This window comes from Barbus barbus (assembly GCF_936440315.1).
Source record: "Barbus barbus genome assembly, chromosome: 19".
In the NCBI taxonomy this organism is placed as follows: domain Eukaryota; kingdom Metazoa; phylum Chordata; class Actinopteri; order Cypriniformes; family Cyprinidae; genus Barbus; species Barbus barbus.
Window position 1 is genome coordinate 18,385,614 of NC_136747.1, and position 18,913 is coordinate 18,404,526.

At 36.4% G+C, this 18,913-nt stretch overlaps 1 protein-coding gene across 3 annotated transcripts in view; it reads right to left on the minus strand.

Annotated features, from left to right (window-relative positions):
• Nucleotides 1-18,913, minus strand: part of LOC306885743 (sterile alpha motif domain-containing protein 12-like) — a 107,894-nt gene that overhangs the window by 21,534 nt on the left and 67,447 nt on the right. Inside the window, exon 5 of one of the 3 annotated variants that reach the window (XM_079442486.1) lies at nucleotides 970-4,346. The exons of the other annotated variants lie outside the window; for them this stretch is intronic. Within the exon in view, the coding sequence (XP_079298612.1) occupies nucleotides 4,324-4,346 (23 nt within the window). The 3' untranslated portion in view covers nucleotides 970-4,323. Of the gene's footprint in view, nucleotides 1-969; nucleotides 4,347-18,913 lie in introns of those variants that run through there. 3 annotated transcript variants of the gene reach the window in all.

The window sequence follows — 18,913 nt, forward strand, 5'->3', positions numbered from 1 at the left end:
ATTTTGACAAACAAATGAGTTAAAGTGTGTGCAGTGTGAAAAAATACTTTTTGTCTTTTCTAGTAATGGGCCATCGTTAACGGCAGGCGGTTCTGATTATTCCGTCACACTGCTTATATGGCTGCAAGTCTGTTTTTGCCTGGGGCAATGCTGGGATGTAGCTACCCAGAAGGCTCATAGTCATATATATGGCCTATATATGCTGCAGAATTGTGGTGGAGAGGGAAGACTGACACATTATATTTAAGTATGTATTTATAGATGCACAGAGACTGCAATACTGCTGAATTTTAATAGTCGTGACAGAGACGGCACGATTGAGGGAAGGTGCATGCGAGTATGAGGGAGCAGAGAGAAGGATTCTAAATAGATAGATATGGAAACAGCTCCGAAATAGATATGAGAGGACAGAGCAAGTGCAAATGCAGTCAAGAATATGAAGAGAGAGAGAGAGAGAGAGAGCAATGTGCTGAAAGAAAGAGCTGTAAAATGCTGAGAATGTCTCAGGTAGAGTCGCTGGAGAGTACAGAGGAATTGAGGTGGAGTGATGTGCTGTCATATCTCTCCGTCTGTTCATCTCTCACTCTCTCCCACCAGGTACCCTGAATCTTTACCGTCAGCAAGAGAACAAAGTGTGTGTGTGTGTGTTTTTTTGTGTGTGATGACGTTCTCACTGCTGCCTTGTATATGTGTGTGTAAAACATAGCGCAGTCAATATCAATCTAGATTAACGTGCTGGTGAATCCAGCCACAGAACACACCAGACATCCATTTTATTGGCTGTACTTCTCATTTAAATCCTCTTCAAGAACTAAATCCTGTTTGTCATCCACTCTCCTCATCTATTATGATTAGCATGAACCAATCGAACCAATTAAATAAAGACCCTTTCACGCAAGATCACCTAACGAACAGCCATAATAAGCATCCAATTCAAATCGTTCTTGGGTTCAATAAAACACAAAGAATGGCCTTGTTATATTAATATGTTTATTAGAATATTAACATATTCATGAATATTAATGAGTAGGCACACTATATAGAGATAGAGGAAAAGAAATGGGACTGAGAGTTTGGTCTGCATGCCTTCCGAATTCAAAACATCAGAAATTAATAACCACAATAATAAAAACATGCCAACATTGTGTCAAAAATAGTTTTTCATAGTGTCCTATGGGCTTAAATAATGTAATGGACATGATTTAGATTAATGAGTACAGCTTTAAGCATTTATATCGTTGTGGTGGTGTATGTGTGTGCATGAATATATCAATATATCAACAATATAGTGTAAGAAAATAACCTCAGTATATCATGAGTACTTTGTGCAGTTGAGGCTAATTGGCTAGAATGCCAATCTAACACATTTTTACATTATGTCAGATAGAACTACACCTCAAAGAAGTGTTGGAGTCTGTGTGGATCTTAAGGCAAATCTCACAAATAAAAGAGCGGCGAGTGAATGTTTATTAGTTTATTATCCTTGCACATTCGTGCCTTAATTATTATGAATTTGCTTTTTCAAGGTCTACTGTCTTGAAGATCAAACAGGATCATTAGTGTTTGCCTTTTTGTTTTTCTTTGTGGGTACTCTCGTGAGAATGACTGAATCACTGTTATTTGATCCTGACGTGTATTAAAGAACGTTATATATATATTTTTAATATAGAAGTACTACGTATCTTTTTATGTGATTATCAAACACAATTTTAGTATATTGTACAGCTGTAGAATATGCTATAAAATTTAATCTTAAAAAAAAAATATTATGCACTTTTCTTAGAAAATAACAAAAACGCCCTAAGGCGAACTAAGAGTCTGAATCGACAGTATGCTGCTATTGAGTTTTTGCTGAACAATTTGAATTGACTTGAACTCTGCGGTTAATGTACCATGAGATGGTCTCATAAAGTTCAAATAAAAAACAAACCCCTCCTGGGTGAACATTTTGCCATCTAATAATCTAATCCACATTAAAAGAACACAAACTCTCGTTCAGTGTCTTTTAGAGCTGATTTAGAGTTGCTTGCATTTGTCACTTCCTACTATGGCTCATGTAAACTGTCCAAGACAAACCCATTTTGAGCCAAAATGTGATTTCATTTTAAAAACATCTCATTAAGGAACCACAAATTCTCTATATAGTGAGATCTATACTAGTTAGTTTAGCAGCTATAAAACCAATGACCATTTCAGTTTTCACCCTCTCAGCCCTTCACAAGTTCCCTCAGTCATCAAAAGCCTCTGGCGTTGAGCCCTCTCTAAACTATAAAAAACACTAAGGCCCCACAAAGGCATGAAATGGTAGCTAGTTTTTAATTGGAACATGCTTTTCCCCAGATTCCCAGTATTGACTCCATCCTGTGAGCCAGACAAGAGCCAATATGAGATCTAATCGACAAGGTCTAATCGATAGCACTCAATTTTTGGATCTCATTGCAATCTAAAGCATCTTGTAAGGCAAACCTTCCATCATAGGCATGGCCGGATGCCACGATTGGCAGCATGTAACCTATTACCGTAGCCCTCAAAACAACCGGAGCCGCTCTGGTTAATCAATGGTGGGTCTGCACTGTCATGGACCTTTATCGGCGACCGTGTCGGCGCCTTTGTGGAAGGTGTGCAATATTGCGTAGTTATGCTACAATTGTGGTAAGTCTCTTTGTGGTGAGAAGCCTTGTTGATGCCTGAGGCTCTTGTAAGTAATGGAGGTTTGATACAAAGGTGACAATGATCAAAGGGTACAAAGACACAGTTCATTTGCTTCAGTACTTCCATGTGCTTACAAGTTAAAAAGGTAACAGTGAATGGCCATGTCACATTAACAGTGATGCCTTTGTGAGGATCTCTATTTAAAAAGATACAGTGAATGGAAAGTTCAAGGCTCCTAGTGACAGGCATCTTGCATCCTTTTTTTCTCCAAAATAACACACTGTCTGGTTTATACACTTTTTAATAATGCTGTTCCATGCCTAAAAGTACATTCCCTTCCTTGCCTCGTCACTCTCAATGGAAGGATGAGACTTCAGAGAGCCATGTCATCTATTTTTCCCCTTCTTTCTGCTGCCTTCATAACCAAAAAAGAAAGAAGAATCATCTCCCATTTCTGATTCTTTGCAGTTTCACAGCTTCCAGCTCAGTTGCTTCATCCTGCCTTCTAATTGAATTCCACCATGAGTCGAACCCCAAGATTGGCTCCGGATCAAGAGATGACAGTATAATGCATTTGGTCCGGCAATGAAAGAAGGATTTGGGGTGGAACGCAGCTCCCTGTGGAAGGGTGGGCTTGTCTTTTTAAGAGACCTGGTCACAGTCACAGTGCAGTTCAGTCTATGGGATACATAATAACAGGATCTTGCTTTTGATGGATGGCGAGGGAATTCAAGCTCGGGGACATAAAAAGACAAAAAGACGACTAACCAAGCAAGCCGACCAGTCGGTTTACATTACACTAAGAGACGGCAGAGACAAGAGAGAGGAAAAGACAAGTAATATTTAGACGTGCAAAGGGTGGAGTCCACATGTTGCTATTTAGTTAGTATGTTTACAGGTGAGGAACGCTAGCTAGACAGCTTGTTTTCCTATCTAGATAGCTAATAAGCTGTATAGCTAGCTATAAATGTATATTTCAATAACAGATAGCTAGCAAGATAAACAAGTGAGCTATAAGTTATAAGTTAGCTATAGATAGCTAATTAGCTAGATACCTACCCATATAGATAGTTAGTTAGCCAGATAGCTAGCTACCTACCTACCTAGAGATAGATAGATGATAGATAGATAGATAGATAGATAGATAGATAGATAGATAGATAGATAGATAGATAGATAGATAGATAGATAGATAGATAGATAGATAGATAGATAGATAGATAGATAGATAGATAGATAGATAGATAGATAGATAGATAGATACTATTATTCTGTACTGTTGCAGGAAGTCCAGGGCGTGTTGTAGAACATCATGCTAGTCAGATTTGCTAACAGGCTGTGTGCTGAACACTGGCAGGAAGAAAGATATTAAAGTGCTACACTTCAGGATTACATACAACAAACAAGATAATTCAGCAGCAAGTCTTTCACATTGTCCAAAAAGGAACATCAGTAGTACAGGCGATTCTTCGAGTTTGGAACTGACATGCTGTAAAGAGCTACTGAAGATCAGTTGGATCCTTTTTAGGACCGTTTTGATCAGAGGGAGGGTCTAGATCTGCTTTAGAAGAGTTTTGAGAGAAGTGGACTGAAGGAAGACTTCAGTCTGGTGTGTGCTGTGGACGTCTGAGAAGATGGACAAGGAACGGAGGATCTCCTGGAATGCTCAAGTTATGGTGAACTCTCCAGAGAGGCTGCAGAGGAAAAACACAGAAGGGAGAAAAGACATGAGAGAGGAACAGAAACACAAACAACAGACAGAAAATTAATATAGAGAAATTACAGAGGAAATTGCGGAGAATAAGGGAGTGGAGGATTCTTGTAAATAAGATATCTTTAATACAATACTTGGCCAAAAGTATGTGAACACTCCCTCTAATTAATGAGTTTGGCGAGACTCCCTAATTCCAGTGAAGACAAAACAGGGGCCCTTTCAGTCCCATGACACAGTGAGGTCAATATAGAGTCTGGAGTGGAAGACCGGCCTGCATAAAGCCCAGAACACCACTGTACACCTTTAGTATGAATTATGACCTCTTGAATGAAAGAAAAAATCTGCCATGTTTTAACATCAAGCAGAAAACCTTAATGTCATTATTTTATATGCATTAAGCAATAAAAGAGTTACCTATTAGCATTAAAAGCCTAATTAAAATAAGTGCAGAGTAAAAGAAGACTTTCCTACTGAGAAAAAAACCCTATTCTCACTACTAGTGGTTCAGAAAATATCTCAATGTCCCACTTAATAATCAGATTTATGTATAAAGAAGATGCACTCAGTTTTGCCAAGATGCTAAAACCTTTAGTCAATAGGTATTTTAAGATGAACTCAAATATTTCTCATCAAACAATTGTTAGAAATTAATAGCATTAATTAGTAGTATTTATATTCAATATTAAAATAAGATTATATTTTATAGTAAATTAACCCCACATTACAGCTCTATATTCTCACTGTCAACAATTTGCTTCTATTTTTATTAAAGGAGAATTTTATGTAAAACATCTGAGATGATGTTGATACTTAATTGAAACGTATCTGAACTCCATTAAAGTCTCATGAACTATGAAAGAACAACCTCTGAGCAATAAAATCATCTTCTGGAGTGAGATGGAAATTTAATGAGAAGTACACACTAAGGGGGAATAAAAATGAGGGGAAGAACATAAAGCACATGTGTAGAAACAAACAAATGAACTGATATGTACAAAAAAGAGTCCAGATGGAAAAGAGAGTACAAGAAGATGGAAAAAGAGGAAGAGAAAGAAAGTCCACACAAAATGGTGGTTAGAGTGGTGAATCGATAGCAGAGGCACTATCCCAGCATTCAGTATCTCAGAGAAGCTCATCTGACCTTTAGAAGAGAAAGACAGGGAGAAGAAAGAAAAGACAAAGAGAAAAATAAAGAGCCAAAAGCAAACTACGATTTAACTGACATGTGACATCTGTGACATTCAGATCGTAGTATGACTATGAATTTACCATAATAATAAACCTTATGTATGAATCACACACAGTGTGTTATAGCTTGTATTAAACATCCACACACACACACACACACACACTACATGAGCTCCCATAGATCACTCTGTTAGAGCACAAACAGTCCAAGAACACACTGGCTGCTGGCTACAGAGAGCATATCTAGCATTTGAAATTCATTATCATGGGGTAGCCTGACAAGCTGTCAAAGCAGCGTACACAGGCTCTCCATTCCAAACAGCCGCGTACGACGCTGTTGTCGAGAAAGAGGGAGGTGGCTCTGGAGGTTCAGCTGAACGATAAAGCCGCCCGTTTTTTGGTTTTGTTTGTTGCAAATCAAGGTCAGGATTTTTCCTTCAATTTGCCAAGGACTGCTGACATGCTGCATAGAGACAGGTACATATTTAGACTTACAACGGAACACACAGACACACACATATACAAACAAACAAACAAACACAATCATATCTACATCTAGCCAAAGGGTACTTCTCTACGGCCATCAACATCAGAAAAAAACTGAATGAAATTGATGTACAGTACAGACATCTTCACTAACAACAAAACAAAAACAAATACCACCATGTTAATAACATGGATTTTATGGATGCTACCCTTATGAAAAAAATACATACCATAGTGATTTGCTGAAATTAATGTGGAGTACCATGTAAATAAGAGAACAGAAATCATTCTATAGTATCTGATACTATATGCTGCAATGAGCTTTTGAATATTATTGCCAAGGTTTTTCCTTCACAAAAAGTACTGTGGCAATACCAGCCGTTAAGAAACTTAACCATGGTTTTAATACAAATAAAACAATACACTATGGCCCGGTTTCACAGACAGGGCTTAGACTAAGCCAGAATTAGGCCATAGTTCAATTAGGACATTTAAGTAATTTTTATAAATGTGCTTACTGCTTAGGAAAAAACATTACTGCTGTGCATCTTGAGACAAACAAAAGGCACTGATATATTTTAAGATCTGTCATTGCAAGTTTCTTTCAGTTGAAACAGCTCAGACTTGCATTTTAGTCTAGGACTAGGCTTAAGCCTTATCTATGAAACCGGGGGTATGGTTACTATAGTTAAACCATGGTAATCACAAATTGACCATGGTAAAAATGGTAAAAACAATGGTATTATAGTAAAACCATGGTACAATTTTACTTTAATAAAACTATGGTTAATTTTCGTAAGGGAAGGTAATACCATGGCACTTTAAAATTGGCTATTTACATGATACTCAGAGGTACTTATAAAAATACCTTAAAACCTCTGTGGTAAATGTCATAAAAATATGGTAGTACCATAGTATTTCTTAATACTTATAAGTGTTGGATTAAAGTAGCCTGTAAATAGATTTTTACATTTTTTTGTACACACAACACACACACACACACACACACACACACACACGTTTCTGTGAATTGTGGGGACTTTCTATAGACTTCTATTAATTTATACTGACCAAACTATAGTTTTTTTATCCCCTAACCCAACCCTAAACCTAAACCTACCCCTTACAGAAAACCTGTTTGCATCGTTACACTTTCAGATAAACATTATTCAATATTTTTTATATTTTTCCCTCTTGGGGACCGAAGGCCGGTCCCCACAATGTCAAAAGGTTAAGGTGGTCCTCACAATGTAGCATAAACGAGTACACACACAGACACACACACACACACATATGGACATTTACAGTACCTTGATAGTACCATTGTATTCCTGAGAAGCAAGAATGGTATATAAATATGGTAACCATTCAGTACCATCACCACATAATAGTAATATTTTTGTAAGGGGCTTTAAATGTAATTTTAGATCATGCACTCTTAACTGTATCAAAAATGGTCTATTGTATTTTACTACTGAAAATGATTCTGTCAACCTTGAACCTGGATGTCTGAGACTAGAACAATATCACTGTATCACGATTTCAACGGATACCCTTTAACAGAGCAATCTCAGTCAGACTGAACAAGAGCTGACAATTACAAAAACACTGCAAATGAGTCATTCCCCTTTTCCGTTCTTTTTATTCATTCTCTTCTCTCTGATTAATTATCACAGGCTAAACGTGACAGCGGGAGAACTGTACCACGGACCCGCTCCATTCTTTGTCTCTCAGCGCAAGGCAGTTCTGAAACAATGAGATCTGCTCATGCTGCTGGGTGCTTGATGCAAAACCTGCATCCCTGTAGTTTGGATTCAATGCACCAAGACAAAATACTTTTATAAAATACTTGAACACCTAACAAAATAACCAGATGTTTATCAATGCAACCTTCCCTTGAAGTGATATGTAGCACATTGTGAGGGAAAATATGACATTAGATCTTTTCCCGTCTCTGTTTCACATCTGGTCTTCTCAGCATTAGTTGAGACGATAGATCGGATTCAAATACATCACAGTCGAGGAGCCATGAGAATGGTGTGGGAGAGAGTGGAGAGGAAGAGAGAGAAAAATGGAGTGCCAGGAATCCTGGAAAGCTCAGGAGAAACAGAAGCTGGAGGCTACCTATGCATTCATAATGAGTTCTTACCAGTGTTATTGAATCAGAGCACAACCCTCGCCTGCCTCAACACCAGATTCTCCTCCTTGCCTAACATAACCCTGAGCTTTTGCAGCTCCACCAAAAATTGACATCTCTTCCCTTTGTAGTACAGCCAAGATGTGCTCTGATTGGACGACTGGAAGGGTTCTACGATGTCTCTGACATGCACAACTTCTGTTTCGGCAAATGACCCGAGGCAATGCTCACAAACTCCAAAGTTAGATTATTGTAGTTCTATTCTTCCCCATTTGATTGGATCTGAAACTGCAGCAGAGGACAGTGCACTGCATAAATAAATTTGAATGGAACATGAATCAGTGCAATTAGTCTATTTAACATATTGATGAAACCTACACTAACATTTGACATTTGGAGTTAAGATTTTTTAAAAATGTTTTTAAAGGTTCACCAAAGCTGCATTTATTTGATCAAAATACAGTGGAAACAATAGTATTGTGAAATATTACAATTTAAAATAACTCTTTCTGTTTAAATACATTTTAATATGTAATTTATTCCTGTGATGGCAAAGCTGAATTTTCAGCAGGTATTGCTGTTTTTAATAGAAAAATAATATGCTGATTTGATGCTCAATTATTACTGGTTCTCAATTATTAATAATGGTTCTTATCATTATCAATGTTGAGAACAATTTTTGCTGCTTTTTATTTTTGTGCAAATAACGAAATAATTTCAAAAGAACGGCATTTGTTTAAAAAACAGAAATCTTTTGTAACATTATAAATCTCTACTGTCACTTTTAATCAATTTAATGCATCCTTGCTGAATACAAGTATTCAAGTATTTCTTATTTTTAAATTTTACTTTTAAATGATATTATAGTTAATATAAATTATTATCTATATAAAAATAGCACATAAAAGAAGCCCCATCAAGCCCCTGACCCATTTACATTTCATAATAAAGGATAGTCCCACAGAGAAATTTCAGGTTGAAGTAAAAATATGTATTTTAGCATGGCTGGAATGCCGATTTATCATTTATTTTTGAATAATAACGTGATCACTTCATCCTCAAAATGTCATCTGAGGTTCATTTTCAAGAGATTTGAATTTGATGAATTTATGTCTGCATGACTAGTTACACCCTAATGCAGCATCTGTTCTGTTCACACATGTATATTTTCGTCCACAGGTCCCATCTGTCACACTGTACCCTGTATAGTTCTGCCATTTCTGCCTGCACGGGAAAAACATTTACAGACTACCACATTTACAGTAAGTACAACATGTTCAATGCATTCTTCCTTGTACACTGCAAAGGCGTAAATAGGTCATCCTGTTCTGCTGCAACTTATAAGTTTTCTTCCTCTCTCTGCCCTGATTTCCAACAACAAACAAAAGATCGCCGTATCTGTAATAGGTGAAATAAATGGGTCTATTTATGTAGTCATTTGCTCTGTTGTGCCTCACATCAAATGCCTGTGCATCTCCCATGCTTTTACACCTCTCTCCTGCACAATAGTATCCTACGATTTGGAGGCCACAAGGCACTGAAGACTTGCGAATGATGAAATGATGAGGACGGGATGAACAAAATTAGACTTCTACAGCCTACTCTCCTATTTTCTCTACTTTTCTATCTCATATATATGGTAAATTCTTTATATATAGAATTTAGGCATACATAAATCCTGTCACAGATCTAGACAGGTGGAGCTGAGGGAGGTGGAGGGTTTAGGAGGCAGGACCGCCTTACAGTGAACACTGAACCTGACTATTTAAATGTTGAGCAATAATCTCATCAGTAGAATCAGTGTAGGAAATTATATTATTGTTAGCAGACTGCATTTAAAGGACATATCAGCATTCACCATCTACAGATTCATGATTATAAGCAATTGTTACTGGAAGACGATGCTAAATTACTAAAATGAAAACAGAAAAACATTAACAATCAAATGCAAAAACTCAGCACAACTTCTCAAAAGTTTTTTTTTTAAAAGTCCATGAACGGTTCCAAAGACCTTTGTAACTTTTCCACTTAGGGATGTTGTAGCAGTTTATGGCCGCAGTTTCAATGGAGCATGCCGCTCGCCCTTAACTGACATTGATAAATACCCAAGGACCTGAGCCCACATGAGAATACACTCTCCCTGCCATCGTTAACCTTGTAAAACCAACCTTCAGCTGATGATTAACAGCACACCATTATGCGCTATTAGATTTCATTAGTAAAGGCTGAATCTTACACAAAACTACAACAAACTCTATAAAGAAGGTGCAACAGCCACAAAAGGAACAATCAGGGGTAAATGGTAAAAAAAAGCTGCACCACTTTTTTGTTCACAAACCACCTGCAATCCAGTTGAAATGTGTACTAAAATAGTACTGTGTTGTGTTTAAATAAAGTGAGTGTCATTCTTTTCAGTGCAAATATGTAAACAAAGGCCTATAGATTTGTGCTATTATTGTCTATTAAAAACAGGTGATCCATAATTCAACAAATGTCAGAAAAAAGCATTATAACGGTAGACATATTTAGATTCCTTTAGTGAATTGGGTCCTAAACAATGCATGTGCAAACCAACAATGCTATCAGTGAGTTTTTAGCAAATTCCCCAGTCTGTCTCTGACGATGGTGGCGCCATTGCAATGACATTTTAACTGTCTTTTAATATTTAATCAATTAACTTCAATTGTTCTTTTGCGATTTGTGTGATACTGGTATTTTTAATGGAATTTAAATTCAGTGTTCACATGAGAGGGAATAAAAACAACATCCCTAATTTAAAATGAGAATGATGACACAAAGTACGAGACACGAGGAGAGACTGAGTAGAGATGAGGGAGGGCTGTATTCCCTGATGTGCCACTGGATTTAGGCTCTTCTCAGCTCCTGCTTGGAGGATTACTGCATTTACACTTCAGCTTAAAAATAGCCCTGTGATCATTTATTTAGCCTGAGTGTGCCTGTCTGCATTGTGTTCCTGAAGAACAACTTCCTCTGCCTGAGACCGATATCCTTCCACAAACCTTAAAAACAGAACCTCAGACTTTCAAAAAATGACATCCAAAATAAAATTTTAACTTCGTTGTCTTTAAAAAAATGAGGAAAAGAACTCGGGGACGTTTTTTTCCCCGAGAGGCATCCTTGAAAAAATGAGGTGAAAATAACAAACAGTAGAAACAATTTTTTACAAAATATGAGATCAAATATTGTGTAAGTGACGGTTTTTCTAAAGAAACACTATCTATAGATCAAAATCAGCAGATAAAGTATCTTTTACTTCCCTTGAGCTTCTCACAGTAGTCTTAAAGCATATTGTGAATATGAGCAATAGCAGAAAAGTCATACTGTGAATGGCTGCTGGACCTGAATGATAAGATATAGCTAATGCCTATATCTATCATTTCATTTGGTAGTCATTTCATTTATTTTTTTAATTAGTTATTAAAAAAAAAAGTTTAAAGAATGTGGTAACTTAAGAAAATACACAATATAAGTCAGTAAGAATTTATTCAGCAAGGGTACATAAAATTGACCAAAAGTGACAAGAAAAGAAAGTTATAATGTCCAATGCCCAAATAAATTCTGTTTGTTTTTGGGTCAGATGGACTTAATATGTATCAAAGGATCCCACACACATAATTTTAATTTCAATTTTAATAATATTTCATAATATTACTGTTTTACTGTATGTATCATCAAATAAATGCAGCCTTGAAGACTTCTTTCAAACATTTAAAAATGTTATCAATACCCAAAATTTGAATATTACTGTATGTTACATCAATATGTTAAATAAAACAATAGCAGCTCTAATGTTTCATTCACATTTAACCTACAAACTGTGCGAACATCACTGCACTTGAGAATCATCTACTACTACTGAATCTATGCTAGCTAAGTCCATTTGACAGCTACACAAAAAGATTATGTCTATACTTCCCACATATATGAAACCAATCCAGACTCCTAAGTCAAAAGATGCAATTATATTAGACATTGATAAGCGTGTAAGTGGCTAGGAAGTTCCCGGTCTCGACTGGTGAGGCCAAGTTCTGGCCGGTGTGTGATTATCAGCAAGGTGCTGGATCTCATTACCCTTTCGTTGATAGGGATGAAACTCTCAAAAGAGTCCTTAAATTTGATGACTCTACACTTTAAACAGCCATGAGCCACAGAGACCAGGAAATTAGTCCAGGAAGGAGTCCTAATGTTTTCAATCAGTGATTTATCTTCATAACCTTGAGGTTCGTTGGCGAGTAATGACCCCTCTCAGTAAGTGGACATCTTTCATATGGGAAAAGGATATTGTATTTTTCCTCTTTCTCTGGCACTTCCAGTTATTTGATGAGATGTTATCTAGTAAAACTATTATTGAAGATATTAAATCATCAAGCTCAAGTTCAAACTGAAGGTTGTCACTTCCTTAAAGTTGCTAATATATCGGAATTTAAAGCAAATTTATGACCAAAAGCTGACTATATTAACTACATTATCAATCTACCTTGACCTCGCAGATGCTCACTCATGATATCAATTGGCATTTGCTACATAAAGACCACAACTACGCCAGTATGTGAGTTTACAAACTTGACGAATCAGATAGTTGAAGTTCTTGCTAGCAACTTTTAAAATCACGCAATGGTTTCAAAATTCACATTTCAGGTATGGCTGTGTATCATTTACTGTATAGTGAGAGGAAACAAACAGGAAAAGTCTCCTCAATTAAATGTTTACCACAAACCATAATTTACTCGTATCAAAAACTGATATTCTAAAAATTATTCTTAAAAAACAGAACACCTCCATTGAGTTTGCAGTTTGAATTAAATGAAAATGACTGTATACTCCTAATTAAAGCAAGAAAATGTTTCTTTCTTTTTTACTTAGTTTTTGTGTGTGGTATTGAGTTATCCTCAATACCACACACAAAACAAACATGCAGCATGGTAGATTTAGTGTATCACTAACAAATAAATATTATGAACTGATTGTTTTACCAAATCTTTTGAAAAGACTCAAGAAGAGACTCATGTGACGTGAATCCACATCTGACTCATTTACATTCAGTGATATCTTTCTTAAGTTTGTGAAACTTGGTATCATTACTGACTGGTTGTTCATATGACATGTTTCCAAGTTTCAGCTATCGTAATGAATGTCAGGCTACTAATCTTTGAGATCATAACTTGATTTTATTACCGACAATTTCAATTATTATAGAAAAGATTCAATGGGACATGTTATTAAACGCAGCCATCTTGAAGAGTAAACCTAACTTTTTCTTCCTAGACCTTTCCTCCCCTCACATTATTACATGCCCTAATGCTTCATGTAACATATTCTTCAGTCAGCAATTAAACTAAAAATCAATTTGTCTGGGAGAAGACTGAACATTGTGGCTTGCATGTGGGTGTTGGAATCGCTTCATTACATACAATTACATTTTTTCCTCTTGTTTCCTTCTGGTTTGTTTTCAAGGGGCCGGAAATTCTGCAAAGGGCAAGTCTGGGCCTAATTACACAGATTCTTTGGTCACATTATAACAGGAAGTCCCCCATGAAAGCTACAGAGATGAACAAAATACAAAAAATACAACAGTGACCTAAGTCAATAAACAGCTTAGTGTCTAGACAACATGCTGGAGACAACTTTTTTTTTCTGAAAAAGTAATTATTTTAAATTCTTTCACCAATATTGAAGAAGTAAAAATAAGTAATAGAATTTAAAACTCTCAAGTGAAAACTACTCACTGGATGGCATACGGCGTATACCAGATTGTATGTAGATTCTGAAACACATTAGCAGCTGTCAGCTCTATGGGCTGGGTCATATAAGGGCATGTGCCAAACAACTCAATGATAAATATTAATAAGACAGCGCAATGACTCTGGGGAACACATGCCATCATGACAACATCATTTTTCCCTCTTTGAATATAATAACTTCAGTCTCATCCATCAGTAATGGAAGGAAAAAAGCTTCTAGCTTATTGCAGCAGCATTATGACAAATGTTTAATGTAAGTGACAGTGGTGTTATTCAACATGGTGACTCCAGGTAAATCTCACCCGGCTATGACTGAATTACGCAAAAAAGCAAACGGAAAAGGCAAAGGAAATATTTGCGCAATCCACAATGACTAATTTACAAACATTGAGGAACAAGTTGTCCCAGAATTTATTGCCTGATAAAACACCCACGCTACACTGACTAATCATGGAGGAATACAAACTCCTACCCCTCCTCTTCCCCTTAAATCCATTCAGATGTCAAATGTGTGATTGACAAATGCAGTTTATTTGCATGGAACACAACGCCTGGGTTTCTTTGGTATGTGCCTTGGAAAAAAAAACTGCAAAACTGAGAGAGGAATTTCATTAAAACCTGTTTCACAAAGAAAACTACCATAAAAGTTGTTCCTGGGAATCAAGGCCCAGTGTCAAAGTAAATTAAAGGGATAGTTCATACAGAAATAAAATTCTGTCATCATTTACTCACCCTCATGTTGTTACAAACCTGCATGACTTTTTTCATCTGTTGAACATTAAAGAAGATATACGAAAAATATTTCTGGAAAATTGTTTTTGTTCATACAGTAAAACCCATTCAAAACCCAGGTTTTGAATGACAGGCGGTTGAATAAATGATTCAGCACTCCGATTCAGGTCCCTAAACCATCAAAATCGTCTGGATATACACCTGATTATAATGCTCTGCTCCATCATTAGATGAATTAATGCTGCTGTGATCAATAGAAAATACAAATATTTCTTTTAAATTAAATTCTGTTCCCCAGAGTCATAATTACTGTTACACAAATAAGAGGAAGAAGGAGAGACAGATAGAAAAAGGAAGCAAAAGAGCACATTCCCTGCCCTCCTAAGTGGCAAAAATGTTTTCTTTAAGGGAAACAGGAGAGCTTGGTGAAGCGGAAACGGTTTCAAATCCATTTTCTCTTTAGGACCTAATGGTAATCACTTCCTTCTATACGAAAATGGACCAATACTATTATTTTCCCTCCCAATTGTATTAAGAGACCAAAGATTAAGATGTATTAAGATGTCTAATTACTCTTTAAATCGGAAAAGCCCATGAAAATAAGCCAATTCATTTCCAGCTCGGAAATGAGTCCAATAACACATCTAATCAGGCATGGCAGATCCAATGAATGCTGCTGGAGGAATGTTCCTTTGAGCTATGCTCTTGTGGACTTAATAAACAGTAGGAGGAGTTAATATCAGTGGTTCTCAAGCTGGTGGTAATTTTGCACAATGTTGAGTCTACGCCATTCATAGCACTGCCCTGCATCATATTTGCTGAACGAGATCCGATACTTGTTTCTTAATAAATTTTGAGGCACCAATTCCAAAAACAGTGCCTGTTTTGATCTTGAATGTCACTATTTCACAAAATATGATGTGCATTTTGTAGCATTTTTGCTTTTGACAACTATTTGTAAGGTGAAGAAGCCTTGTTTTATTCATTAATCACCAGAAAAGAGAGAAAAAAATGCCACAAAGACAAAATTCCTTTCTTCCTTTGAGTCAGGTTCAACTATTTGTTCAACTCTCAGCCAATTTTGACTTACATGAATGGGTCTGAAGATTTTTTGGTGTTGTTGTTGTTGAAAACAGCTTATTCATTTATGAACTTAAAAGGAGTATTTGAACAGTTTCTCAGCACCTTTGCAGATTGTATTCGTTCTTATTTTGTGTGTGTGTGTGTGTGTGTGTGTGTGGGCGGGGGGGGGGGGGGGGGGGGGGGGGTTGTACACGTTGGAAAGGCGATATTGGGACTTATTTATTTTTCGAATCAGAGATTCTGTTTTTCAAGCTGCAGGGCTCTGTAGTAACTTAGCCCTTATCTAAGAGCTTAAAAGCATAATGTGTGTGGAAAATCATAATATGTGATGCTCAAAGCCACTGTCATTGAAGCAAACATAACACCAAAGTCAAAGTTAACACTAATAGACTATTTATTTATGTATAATAAACAGAAGATTCAGAAATATAGTTAATGAACAGCACATTAATAACAATGATTCGGTCTGAGTATTTTTCTCTGTGTGTAAATTCAGCTTGTGTCTGTCTAAATACAATATCTCTATTGGGTGATTCATCATCCCTCTATGCTGAAGCTCTCCAAATGTATTTGGAAAGCTTCCGTCTGAAGGGAGGATGGGTTGGCACACAGCAGCAGCAACGAAAAATGGCAGGATTTCACTCTTCATTAAGGGAGAGGAAAATTAGTTTGTCTTTCCTCGTCAGTCGAATTTGAGCAGGATAGCACATTCACACTCAATATTAGCTTCTGAGACGTCCAACATTTGAATGATGGTTGGGGAAAAAAAAAAAAAAAAAAATGGGGAAAATAACTTTAGGTGTTAGTGGAGTTAATTTGTGACCATGAAGAACAATAGTCACAATCGATCACTTTAAATATTTACTGAAGGGATGTCCTGAGTGTCCTTCAGGTTAATCTTTAAAACGCTGTCTGTTATCATGGAAATTAAATTAGGCTTCATCCCTTATTCTGTAAACTTGTGTAAAATATTTACATAAACTTACATTGGAAGTCAAAGGAGTAAGGATAAATTGTGATTCACATTCAAGAGTAAAGCCAAAAATGTGTTATTGTGAGAATACTAAAATAAAATAAAATAAATCTGTGGAAGAACATGCCTCCTGTGTTAAACTCCATTCAGTTTCATTGTATGGACAAAAAAAAGAAAAGAAAAAGAAAATCATATAGGTTTATCAAAAATACAAATTTAGAATGACATGAGGGTGAGTACATGATGAATTTTTATTGGAAATAAAAAAGTGACAATAAAATAGAAACTATCCGTAATGCCTTGCCTGATTGACTTCCACTGAAACGGTTTAAAGAATCAACATAGAGCTTAACTTGTTTTGAACCCAGCCCAGAATTTTCCTTTAAAAGCAGTAATAATGGCAATTACAATCAAAAACAAATTCCCAAATTGACATATGCGCCACTCATACATCATTATATAAATGGGAGATTTATGTGCAGACAGATGTGCCTTACTGCCCTTAATAGATGGGATTGAGCAAAACCTTTCAGCCTAAGCTTAAAGTTCCCCACCTAAAAATGAGGTAATAAAAGCACGTAAAAAATGAGGTAAATGCTCTTTACGCATTCTTACTTCAATAGACATAATTATGTGAACATTCTCAGTCTAAACATTTATTTGAAACGCCAATATTATTTTAAAGTATAATCATTTGTGTGCACTGGCAGTTTCAGAGAAAGACTCCAGCTGTGGATGAATCACATGCTTGAATACGAGTCCCACTATTCCAATACTAAATTGAAGGGGAGCCTCAGAAATACTGTGCAGGAAAATACCGGTTTCTAAAAAATGCCTCCACAAGCTCTGTAGATTGTCTTGTTGATATCATAGAGTGCAATTTTCTTAAGAAATCATCTGATAAGGAAAGCATAATAGCAGTAAACATATAAAGCCATGCAATTTGTAACTTTACTTCTATGTGGCCATTCACTGTGGACTTTACTGACAATCTTCCCTCGGTCCAGCAAGGACTGCCATCGCCGGCGTTTGATAATTGCTGCCACTGCTCAAGACCTTAATGAAGGTGTGGGTGGGCTGGAGGAGGGCATCTTGACAAGTGTTTAAGAGACTATTTCAGCTATGCATCTGAGCCACCCATCTCTCAAAGCAACTCCGCAATTACAGTCTCATTTTAGGTTAGTGCTAGACCTGCATGGAGCCGCACATCAAAATCAGCGCTAAGAACTTCCCACAGGTGAAAACGCAAGGCAGCACTTTCAGGCATCAGGCAAAGGTAAACCGTTAAAGCTTTCTGCTTTCAATTGAGTTGTGTAGGCTGAAAAATATTGTTTTGGCTTGCATGTCAGCAATTATGAAACACAAACATTGATGATTTATGCGCTGCCATCAGAAATTAAGAAATTGCCTGTAATCAGCCACTATCGTTTATTCAGCAGAGTTATGAAGATGCTGACAGATGTAGATGGTCTTTTGCTCATCCTTCTATCCAACAAAGTTTTTAGTTTCTACGTGGGGAGGCTATACTGATTTAAGTTTTATTTCCTAGTGCTGGGTCATCCAAGTCATCAGTTCATGAGACTGCTACTAACCACGTGAGGCATGAGTATATCTTTATAATGTCCTCATATGGTTTCTGGTTCAGCATAATCAACAGCTCATTCTGTAAGTATTTTTACCCTCAATCTACATATTTTCTAGCACTGTAATCAGTCTTGTGGAAGAAAAATATTCATCTGTACAAACACACACAATTACAGATTTATCCTTTATAAAATATACAACTATGAGAACACCATTATCTCCTTCTTCCCACTCCTCCAAACCATGCAATTACAATGAAGGAGAATTAAAGCTTTTAGGCTTCAAAATGACACAAAACACCATGAAATTATCATAAAAGACTTTCATATTACTCCAGCACTATATGTGTGTGTGTGTGTGTGTGTATACAGTATATACCTTTGACATGTCTTCTCAATCCATAAGATAGCTTTGTGTGAAAAATTATGTATAATTTTTTTATTATACATATTATAATATATATGATTATACTTGTAACTACTATAGCCTATTATAAATCATATTTAGTGGGCTGTTGATAGAGTTTCAAAGGGGTGGAAAATTACCAAAATGTTCCAAAAGAAATTCTGGAAAAATTCCAAAATTTCTGGAAAGTTTTGGAA